The sequence below is a fragment of the Artemia sp. Qi Xiang Cuo genome, chromosome 7 (genome assembly GCF_049724085.1).
Source record: "Artemia sp. Qi Xiang Cuo chromosome 7, ASM4972408v1, whole genome shotgun sequence".
Taxonomy (NCBI): Eukaryota; Metazoa; Arthropoda; class Branchiopoda; order Anostraca; family Artemiidae; genus Artemia; species Artemia sp. Qi Xiang Cuo.
This window is the reverse complement of record NC_142800.1, coordinates 46,801,878-46,814,000: the sequence shown is the minus strand read 5'-3', so window position 1 is coordinate 46,814,000 and position 12,123 is coordinate 46,801,878. Positions and strand designations below refer to the sequence as shown.

Here is a 12,123-nt window from a genome sequence, read left to right as displayed (position 1 = left end):
CAGCTGCTAGAAGCAAAAATTCTTGGTTGTGTCCAGTTAGTTTCGTAAGAATCCAGAGCCCTGTTTTTACAATTGATATATACCAAAAAATGCGCTTAGTTCTCAGTATTTGTGGCCATAAGGCATTACTAGGCCAATACTTGACCATTCCTATACTGTACAGTAATATATGAGCCCTAAAAAGATCCTGGTAGCACCTACACACCTCCGCCTTAAAAAAAAATTCACTGGTTTCCGTGTCTGGGAGGAATGCTTGGAATACTGAAGATTGTTTATTTGCAACACACTTTTCCCCAAGTTCTAATTTGCAATTAAAATTAACGACAGCCTCCAAAAAGAAACAGAAAATAGTGAAACTCTTTTAAAATTATACAATAAAATGTGGATATGAATTTTCATACTAAATAAAGTATCTAAAAACAAACTAAAAATACAAAAACCAGATAAAAGTAACTGAAAATTTATATCATATATTATAACGTTTTTATCTACTTTCCTTCTGATAATGACTAAACAATAAGAAAAATTTTGAATTTTTAATGCTTTTGTTTCAACTTATCTATTCATTTTGTTAGTATTTTTATTTCTTATAAAAAATGTTGGCACAAATGAAAAAATATTCTGTTTAACGTGTTTTTGGGCTCTGCTTAACCGTCAATAAAGTAAGCCGCCAAATCTAACGAACTAAGGCTAGAAAATAAAATCCAATCAAAATTAAATTTGACTTTGTCAAAATGCCATTAAATATTTTGGTTTCAGGCCATAGACTTTGAATTACTAGTCTTTTTGTTTCATATTAGTTTTTGCTAAAATCTAAAAATATTTACAGTAGAAAATTCTGAGAAATATTTAGCATTTTCACTGTTTACTCTACCTGTTATTTTGAAGATATGAGGCTCCAGAAGACTGATAAAATTTCTTGGAGGTTTCATTCGTAAGATTTGGAGATACTAATCGCCTTGTAAAGCTCATGATAGTAAACATACGTAATAAAAACACTAACAAAACGTATTGAATTGCTTCCTATTATTTCATATGCATAATAATTAGAGATGTCGCTTAAACCAAAAACACTTCTAGACAGTTTTGGCAGAAAAAAATTCAAACTGAAACTCAGTCTGGCGTCAGTCTTTCTTTGACGAAGTATATTATTGTGTGGTGAGATCATAGGATAAAATACCTCATATATTGTGGATAGCCTAGTGATCTAGGTGGAAGTATTGAAGAAAAGCGATCCTCTATTGAAATGGGTGTACATAAGTGGATAAAACTGGTTATATTTGGGATTCTTGTATGCAATTTTGGTAAGTAGGGCTTGTTTGATTGAAGCTAGCGATATGGCATACATTAGACTAAAAAGAATAAGAAGTATGGCCTACCATTAGACTCCATTCAATGGTTTTCCCAAGTAGGCTACAATAATCACTGGTAAAATTCTACTTTAGTTACTTTTAACTATCTTGGAAAGGGGTTAGGTTAGGAAAATGAAACTTTCAAGGGATGGGTCTACAGGCTAAAGTATGTCCTGGGAAGGTATTTTGAAGTACTCACCTTCACTCCTTCTCCCTCTAGAGGGTCCTGACCTTTGATGACCTTTAAAAATATGTGAGGTATACAAGTGAAACCTTGCAAAATAGATCTTCTGCTTAAATGAAGTACAATAAAATTGTTTTAAGCTTCACAACTTTGCTCAATCCCAATTTATAAGGTTTTAAAGATATGCAAATACATTTCCTAAATTTTGAAAATAAACTATTTATATGTCTTAAAATTCTGCTCAAATAACTGAAATTGCATTTTCAGAGCTAAAGCCAGAGAAAAAGAAACGGATACCTGAAAATTAATTTAAAATGTTGTTTTGTAAAATTTTTAATGGGTATAGACCTGTCATGTAGGCAAATTCCAGGACCCTTTAGAGGGAGAAAAATCGGAGCTAGGTACTTCAAAATACCTTCCCGGGACATACCTAAGCCCATAGACCCATCCCTGAAAGTTTCATTTTCCTAACCTAACCCCTTCCCAAGATAGCCAAAAGTAGCTAAAGTAGAATTTTACCTAATCACTTAAGGAGCTTCTTGCTATCTTGGAGTGTGGTTGAGGTAAATAAAAGTAGGCTATCAGGAATGAATCCTGGACCTAAAATAAGTTTATGGGTAAAGGTCTAGAATAGTGGCTCTTCAGAAGCAAATATGCTAGAACAAAAAGAGAGACAGGTAAAAATCTACTTTGGTAAATATCTACCAAATCATATTATTGACTTACGCATAAAGTGAATATATCACTTGATGCCTTTTTTTATGCTGATTACAAATATAATAATCATTTCTATTAGAAATGAATTTCAGCCCCCCCCCTATATATGCCAATTCAGGGTATATATTTGTACATTTGGGGGGTGGGGGGGGGGGGGTAAAGTTTAAACATACCTCCCATTTAAATCATAAACCCGTCAAAAACGGGTTTTTTGTGACTGGTTTCCTTGAAAATGCCCATATAATGGGAAAGTACCAGTTTTTTTTATACTTTTAAATCATTAGCTTCTCAAAATTTTAAGTTAATAACCACTTGATCCTCTATGTGGCAAAGTTGTAGTTTGATGCCATAAAATGGCAGAAAATAACACTTTCTTGTGGCATGATCTTTATGATTTCTAAAAAATAAACTTTTAATTTCCTTTTGAATGATCTTTGTTTTGATGCGATCAGTACTGGGAATAAAAACAAATAAGTGTGCATCCACAACCTTTCCTCAAAAAAAAAAAAAATCTATATTTTGTAGGTTGAAGCTTGGAACCTCTACAGAACGGTTCTCTGATATAATAAAGTGATTCTCAACAAAATCCCTTGCTTTTTCAGGGATTTTCTCTTTTTCAAAAATTTTGCTTGTTTTCTCAGATTCATAGCTTTTGGTTGGTAACAATAAACTGAAGGAATTTTATACAGTTACAATCAACGTAAAAATCCAATTCTGTTGTGTGTCAAGTGTTGTTAAAATTCTGTTTTTAGTTTTGGTGAATATTGGCCCGAGTTGCTCCTGACTTAAAGTTTGTTATCACAAACTCCTTGATAAGATTCTCTTGGGATGAACCATTTTATTTGAACCTGTTCATTTTCATAAGTTGAATTTGAGTATTGCCGAAAAAAAGAGGGCAAATATGACTACTGAATTGTAACTTTGAGTTTAGGTTTTCTTTCGCTATTCTGTAATACTTTTTTTAATGTCTGAATGTATAGGAATTAAATACGAGGGGGAGAATTGTCCTTTTATGAAAGAGGTATAATTTACATGGTCATTATAAAATCAAAACGTGGTATCTATGCAGGTAGGATGAGGTTTGAATATGGGCCCTTAGAAATGTAAGGATATTGTTAAAACCCCACTTTACGGGCTTTTGAGATCTTGTAAATCTGTTGACCTAGGGCAGAAAAAGGAAGCTTCCAGGAATGTAATAAGATATTCCCTTGGAGGCTGTTTTTAAGTTCCTATCTATTCTTCTATAGCCTATTCTAAGGCGTAGAAAATTGCATAAAAACATGTCCACACCTGTTATAGTCTTGGGAAGCAATAAATCTTTCCATAATTTCGGCTTGAGTCTGATTTTTTTTTTTTATTCAGGGTTTGGACACAATGGATAAAGATTAAATTCATAATATATAAATATAACCTGTTATTGATTAAATGAATTGATTCCTTTGCCAGGGATCCTTGCTGTTTAAAATTTGCACAGTTTTGTTTCATTTTGCGTTCCAAGTTAGTTACTCTTTTTGTTTGAATTTTCTTCTTTTTTTTTGAGTGCTCTCATGTCTTTCTTTGGGCAGCCACTGGGATTAATGTTATCTGTTATATCATTTTGTGATTAAACGAATTGAACTTATTCCTAAGAAAGTACATCGTAAAATATAGCCCCATGCTACCCCTCCCCACCACTCCTATTCTGGTGTCTGCCCCTCCCCCAGAAAATTTTTGGTACTTATTAAGAATCCGATAAACACGCGAAGAACCGCATCTAGAATCTAATGAAATTCTAATGAACAACAGGTTTCCGCTGCTTTGTGAGGTATTGCTCACTCCGTGAAAAATTTTTAAACTTTAGTTTTTTGGGGTTGAAGGGGCAAAAAAGGTACCTAGGTTAGGTTATATTACGCATTTAATATATGCTATGCTTTACCCCCACGGCGCCCATAATTTGCAAATATATAGCCCACATTTGTTTTTAAACTATTATATTTTATCCTATTTTGTTTTATTTCATTAGCTTTAACGAAACTTCACTTCTCGCGTGTTTATCGGATTCTTAATAAGGACCAAATTTTTTGCGAGCATCCTTGCTGGGTATGAGGTTCAAATAAAAAAATCTATTGGTTAGTACTTCATTTGAGCAGTCAATGTAGGCTAGTACGAAAGGTTTCACTTTATGACTTTGACCACAAGTCTTGTTTAATGATATGTTGAAGACTTAGAAAAACTACATGAAAACTAAGAAACATCTATGTTTTATTTGAAAACTAAAACATAAAAGGGAGCCATCTTGAAACTATTTAGCTTGGATATTTAAATCGAAACAACTGTATCGCCTTTATATAATATCCCCTAGCGATAGCTTCAAACCCTCGTTCGAATGCAAATAGACAGGAAGGGGCGATAATACTCTTTCTATTGATTTTTTGCGTTTCTATCCCTTCTGTGGGGAAATGCTGAATCAGAGGGAATTGTCATTCAACGTGGATTCTCTTCTCCTAAAAAGAAACATGAATACTCCAGTTTGTAGAGAGACCTCCTCTATTCCTATTTTCTGACTAAGAGCTTGATAACATGGAAATTAGATTTTTCAAATTAGTTTAGATTATCTCAAAATTGTTCAGGACTAAAAAGAAAAATCTACTATAGCCAGGAAGAGTTTCTGAAAAAGTTTCACATTAAGTAGAATACATAATATATGTTTGAAATAATGCATGTTTGCGTGTGTGTTTGTGTATATGTATGTATGCATGTTTCCCCCAAAGAAACAAGAAGACATTAAACAATGTATACAAATACGAAAATGAGAGATTATACCTGTTACATCTCAATGAAAACAAAACTCCTAGTAGAACTTTCCCACCCTACCCCCTGAAAATTTTCTTGACGGTACTCATGATCCGTTTACACCTTTTGTGGAGCCGGTGGGATCGATAAGCATCTGGTCGTAATTTTTTTTTTTTGCTACACAGAAAGGATTGTCTGCAATAAGACAGGCGCAATCACCCTGCAACATCCATATTAAAGGAATAGTCCATAAATATTCCCACGAATTAGGGAACAATGAACATTAATTCCTGATCCCACCTGCACAAAGATCCACCAGTCCTCCCCCATGTGCCCAATTATACATCTTACACCACTGTAGGTTCTACGTAATTTTTGTGAAGTATCAAGTGGATCAACTTTTCTAAAATAAGTTTTCAAATACTCGCTTATGTCTATATATTTCCCATTATGAGGTACTACTGCCTCTGAAATAGTAAGTCTAATATATAGTTTTTCAATAATTTTGAGTCGACTGGTAGTCTCAGAATTTCCCTCAACGGCATTTTTTTGGCACAGTTTGGGTCTAAATTGTTGTTTTGTGCCACAAAATGGCAGGAGATGCCCCTTTGGTGTCGGACAATTTTTTTGATTATTTAAAAACCGGTACTATATCTTTCAATTTCGTTTCTAATAAACCTTATCCCGATATTATAGGACTATTAGTTTGATCCATTCACCCCAGGGAAAAAAAGTAAATATGCATCAATGATTATCCTTCTTGAAACACATTAAATAAAAAAAAGTTTTTTCAACTGAAAGTAAGGAGCAACATTAAAACTTAAAACGAACTGAAATTATTCTGTATATGAGGGGGGGGGGCGCCTTCATCAGTTCTTTCTCATTGCGTTAAAGTCTTAAGGCTCTTTAAATGTATATTTCAGTCAAAATTTACGGCCCTTGTGTTTAACTGGTCTTTCCTGTCGGATCAGGACAAAAAGTCAAATTTTAGCGTAAAGAGTGAGGGATGAGAAAGGGACAGCCCCCTCATATACAAAATAATTTCCGTTCGTTTTAAGTTTTAATGTTGCTCTTTACTTTCAGTTGAAGAACTTGTTGTTTTATTTAATTTTTGAATGCTTTTGAAATTATATCTGGAAATCCCCATACCTACCCCCTCATGTAACATTTCTACTGTAAAGTCCCCTCGCAAACCTTCTTCCCCATGGAAAATTTCCCTCGGGGAAAATCCTCATCGAAGGAAACTACCCCGAAAAATTTCCATATATTTCCCAATAACAAATACTATAGGCTATGTGAACAATGTGGGCAAATTGCGTAACTTCTAGCCCTTTCCGCGGAGGCTATGGAGAATCATATCATTACCAAAAGCATAGATATCGGACCTTTCAACTATGCTGAATTAAGTAGTCTTTGTGGAAAATGGGCGTGGTAGGGGGGCTTGGCGCCCTCCAATCTTTTCGATCACTTAAAAAGGAAACCAAAACTTTTCTTTCCGTTCGAAAGAGCTCTCTCCCGATCTTCTAGTACATTATTTCGGTACACCCCCCCCCCCCCTGAAAAAAGAATAAAACTGCAACCGTGATGTTTCTTTTGCCGAAAAAATGCAAAATTCCGAATTTTTCTAGATATGAGCTTGAAACCTCGACAGTAGGGTTATCTGATATCTCTGCATCTGATGATGTGAATTTTGTTAAGATCGCTTGACTTTTTGGGGTTGTTTTCCCCGTTTTTCAGGGAAATCAGGCAAATTGTCTCAGACTCGTAGCTTTTGATGTGTAACATTATACTCAAAGGACTTTATATATTTGAAATTAGCTTTTGATTTCTCTATTGTTATCAAAGTCCCATTTTTAGAATTATGGTTATGTTGCGCCGAGTCGCTCCTTACTTACAGATCGTTAACACAAACTGTTTGATACAAAATTTCACATTTTTGAATTGAATTGAATTTATTTATGAGCCATTGTAAACACAATAACAAACGGAGTATAAGAGAAGAAAAAAAGACGGAAAATGACAAATAAAACAAAATTGAAATTCATAAAATAAGCAAACAAACACAATAATTAACCAAGTATTTACACAATATACATAACAGGCACAAAAGGGAACACTATGGGCACAGTTCATATATAATCCAGTATGATCATTCTCTATCTCACCCATTATAAAAACCCGGACCGGGGTGCGAGTGCTCCGGAGAACGTTTTTGCAGATATAAACATAGGCGAAGTCAGATTAGTGGGGATGTAGGTTAGTCTGTTTCCATCAAAGTGCATTGAAACAATCGGAAACAGACTAACCCGCATTCCCGCTAATGCAGAAATAAGTGGGAGGAGCTTTTTGTTCGCAACGAGAACGAAGACCAGAAATGATCTGCGATAAGCTTACTGGTGAATTCTGTCTACTGTGACTATGGGTGTCCAGTGATTCCATTGTTTAAGCTTCAATGCAACTGCCGATGGCAGCATTAGGGTCTATAATGCAGTATCTCCTATTGACCCAAGAATTACTAACCCAAGGGGGAGGCCAAGGGGACATTTAGCATACCGGTAATAAATTTGCCGAAGTTGCTTTAGTTTTGTTGACAAAAATGTACGCCAAAAACTTGCAAGGTACAAAAAACTTGGGAACGCATATGAGTTATACAATTTAGCTAGTAGCCGGCGATTAAAACGAAGTTTATTAGATACTATGCTACCGTAGGCACTGGAAAACTGGCGCTGGAAACGACGGATGAGGAGCTTTGTAGTTGCTTTAGAGAGTCACCGATTGGGAGGCCAAGATATTTCATTTCCGGTTTAGGAGCAACCGATACTCCATCAAGATCAACTTTATATCCTTTATATAGGAATTGGGCCCAAACAAAGTACGAATAATACCCCGCTCTTATACAGTTCAATGAGGATATGCGCGTGAATTTTCGAATCGAAAGCACGACCGACATCATGTCTTCCTAGAACAAGTGGCTCTCCCGATTTACCAGCACCGATCAAAACTGACGACAGGCCCGTCAGTGCATGAGCGCACTTTTGTAGATATGGGCTTGAAACCTCTACAGTAGGTCTCTGATATGCTGAACTTGATCGTGTTAATTTTCATCGCAATCACTCGCCCTTTTAGTAGTGTTTCCTACCTCGCTTTTTTCAAAATCAGACAAACATTCCCAGGCTCGTAAATTTCGAGGAGCAACTTTAAAATTACTGAAATTTATATAGGCTATGTGGAATGAACATAAAAAGCCAATTCTTTTGAAATGCATACGCTATTGTTATCAATACTAATGTTATTAGACTTTCGGCTGTTGTTACCGATTCTCATTAAAGATAAATGGTATGTCGCACCTCTTTCAACTTGTGACAGCTAGGAGTTATTTAAGAAGTGTAAATGGAGGGAACTGGGGCTCAAGTCCCAAGCTCACCACGTTTCCTAAAAATAGAAATGAATACCTCTTTTAACTTAGGGTCGTTCAAGGGTCATTCGGGGAATTAAGTTATCAAAAAAATGTCTTAGACCAAAGACGATAAACATACTGTATGGAGGATTGTAGGATCGTAGAAATTCAGAAAAGAACCAGTCTTCTCGTAAATAATAGATATTGTATTCTTGTTCAGTGACGAAATGGATGTGAGGGCATCCAAGCACGTTTTTGCGTCTCTGTCTGTAGCTCCACATGTTAGTGGATCAAAATTTAAAGATAGATAAATCAAAGTGGCAGAAAAACTTAAAAATAAGTCTTCTGTGGCAACAAAATGTACCGTATATATTTTCTGAAGGAAGGGAAGTTACGATAATGTCAACCTAAAAACACACAAATTACCATAAATAGTTGTGGTGCTGAACCCCCCTCGCCTTCAATCTTCCAAGAAGTCATTTGTCGTTGCTCTTTTTGAAGAAAGAAACAGGTTCAAAATTTTGCTTTAAATTAACGCTTATTGTAGCTTAGACCGGAGGAACATAATCATAAAATATATTGAACGTTGTGTCTGTGAAACGAGGAGTCGTTTGCACCTTCAGTGCAAAAAGGAAATTCCCATAATCACTTGTGGTAAATCTGGCATTAATTTATCACTTGGGTCTCAGTTGCATTTCTTTAGCAATTTACCGGGAAACAATTTTTGTCGACAAATTGGTGTGGTTAGTAAGACTAAACAATTATTTGGGGCTATAATACAGGAATGCAAGTGGCAAAAGTCTTGGATCAAGCAGCTAGTAGTAACAAACTGTGAGTAAAGAAGGACCTTTGTCAATAGAAACCAAAAGTTATTATAGTATTTGTTTTATCACAATATATTTGGAACGACAAGATCTGTTGTTCTTGCTGATTCTAAATATGTAAAATGTATTAATTTTCAAGTTGCTCGTCATTACAATTAGAATATGGAGAATTTGTATCATTTTCGGAATAGTAATTACCGCCCCCCCCCCCAACAAAAAATGATTCGGTCTTGACGGAAATCATGGAATTAAATTAATCATGCATGAGAGCCTTAACGCCACTATCTTCAAAATGTGAAGTTTCTCATTTGTCTTGTGAATTGAATGAATGTTCAGATGGATACAATATATATATATATATATATATATATATATATATATATATATATATATATATATATATATATATATATATATATATATATATATATATATATATATATCAGTGGCGTATCCAGGATTTTCGGGGGGAAGGGGGTGTCAGTCTACCTTTTTATAGCAGTCATGTGAGCAAGAAAATTATCTATCATAGTGCAAGATTTCAGGCGGGGGGTATGGGGGGGGGTATCTAGGTAAAGAAATAAAAAGAACACACTTGTCATGAGTATTTCTAGTTGTAGACTTTTTTTGTTTGAGAATGGATGACAAAATTTTGCCAACAAAGTCAGAATTGAAAAAAAAGTTAGAAGCAGTGAGAGTTTCTATTTTGGGCGAGTAGAACTGTCACGAAGCGGCAGAATTTATAAAAAAAAAAAAAAGAAGTGCATTATTCCTTATATTTGCCAATGGGACCCTTGTTTTAGAGAACCAAATAAATAAAATATATTATATCAAAGACAATTACCCAGAATTTGGTTTCGGGGGGGTGGGGGCCTCAGTCTACCTATTATAGCAGCCATGAAAGCAATAAATGTATTGATATTAACATTGCTAACAGAGAATGAAGCACAATTAAAGTTTAAAAAGCAGAATCAACTGCACTTAGAAAAACGAGCAATGAAAGACGACCTAACCTCTCACAGTAACAGCCGCCGGTCTTTTTTGGCTGAAATCAATCAAAAACTTGGTCAGCATCGACCTGGATATCGTGGTTCAGGGTCATGTGAGCTAGTCCGTTCAGACGCTCCTCGCCCGTTGAGCTCCGCAGATAGGTTTTTAATCGCTTAAGACAGCTAAAGCTCCTCTCAGCAGAAGCGGTAGTCACTGGTAATGTCTGAAAAATCGTCAAAAGCCTTCGAATGCATGGGAAAAATTTTGCATCGCGTGACGCAAGAGTCGAAGCAACAGTTCATGGTTTCTCAGACATTCCGAGCCACTTCTGTTTCCAAAGGACTAACTCACATTCCAGCGCACGTCTACCCCCGTGAAATCCCTTGTAAACAGCAACAGCGTTCACAAATTCATTAATTTTTAATGACTCGCTGTTAGCTGGCAAAAGCCTTCCGATTTTGAAAGATGCCTCCTGGTGGCGCAAAAATCTTTGATCAAATTCTTCAATAAGTGAAGCAAAGTAAGGTTTGAACAATGACTCGCGATAAAAAACCTTGATGGACTCATTATCGTTGATGGACTTTCGGCGAATAGACCTTGGAACACCCGGAGCCACATTTAACTCTTGTGCAAGCTATAGGCTTTCTGAAAAATTGTTTCAAAATTATTTTGTTTTGACTGCAGTAAAGTATCAGAACATAGCTTAACATGCCGACAGCACTCAACTAAGTCTAAATCTCCGGCTTACTGTGCCTTAGAGACAGAGAGCATTATGGCACTTACAAACTCTAGCATAGCCATCGTGAACATAAAACTAAATTCGGTTGCTGCTGAAACCAACGCATTCGCTTTTGAAATAACTTCTGTATCGCACTGTATGCTACCAATTGTTTCCTCAAGTACGGAAGTAATCGCACAATACAAAGACATAAAAACTAAAATGCAATCGTGACACTCCACCCATCTCGTTTCGCACAACTTCACAAGCTTCCTCACAGGACTATCGGGACCAACGACAGCGACCGCTTCTACAAACATATTCGTTCTTTTTGGCGAGGTTGATAAAAATGATATAGTCTGCTGTATAGTAGCAAAGGTTGATCTAACAAGTCCTACCCTACTAGTTTTACGTAAAGCCAAATTTAAGCTGTGCGATGCACAGTGGGTGTAGATTACTTGCGGATATTTTTTCCTAATTTCTGCCTGTGTACCAGAATAGCAGTCTGACATGTTGCTGGCCCCATCAAAACCAACCCCATGTATTTCAATAACTGTACAACGAACCTGAAGAATCTTTTGACGTTATATGCTTATGACTGCAAGCTCCTAGGACTGGCCCAGAACGACCTAAATCTATCAACTATGCAAGAAGATCTGGACAGGCTATCTAGATGGTCATCGGATTGGTGTCTACAGTTCAATGCCTTAAAATTTAAAGTTCTACATCTTGGACGCAATAATCCAAAACTTGCATATCACATAGGAGACGCCCAGCTTGAGGCAGTCAGTGAGGAGAAGGACCTGGGGGTTTTGTTTTACAATGGGCTGAAGTTTCACTGCCACACACGAGCTCAAGTTGCAAAAACAAACCAAGCCCTTGGCCTCATAAAGTAAACTTTTACCACCAGGAAGTCGGGAGTTATTACGAAACTGTACAAAGCCATGGTCCGTCCTCACCTGGAATGTGGCATGACCCTAGCCTCTCCGTACTATAAGATGGATGTGAAAGCACTTGAGAGTGTCCAAAGAAGAGCAACTAAGCTTATCTCTGCATTCCAAGACAAATCTTACAAGGACCGTCTCGCCTTACTCAAATTCCCTACCTTAGTATACCGTAGGAAAAGAGGAGACGTAATATAAACTTTTAAGTTGCTAGAAAATGACCTA

General features: G+C 36.2%; 1 protein-coding gene across 31 annotated transcripts in view; it reads left to right on the top strand.

Moving 5' to 3' along the window:
* The first annotated feature begins 1,135 nt into the window (after nucleotides 1-1,135).
* The window catches only part of Dscam1 (Down syndrome cell adhesion molecule 1), a 230,432-nt gene continuing 219,444 nt past the window's right edge, over nucleotides 1,136-12,123 (top strand). For all 31 annotated transcript variants that reach the window (XM_089092328.1, XM_089092321.1, XM_089092325.1 and 28 more), the window contains exon 1: nucleotides 1,136-1,304. In XM_089092328.1, the coding sequence (XP_088948454.1) occupies nucleotides 1,247-1,304 (58 nt within the window). In that variant the 5' untranslated portion in view covers nucleotides 1,136-1,246. The remainder of the gene's footprint in view (nucleotides 1,305-12,123) is intronic.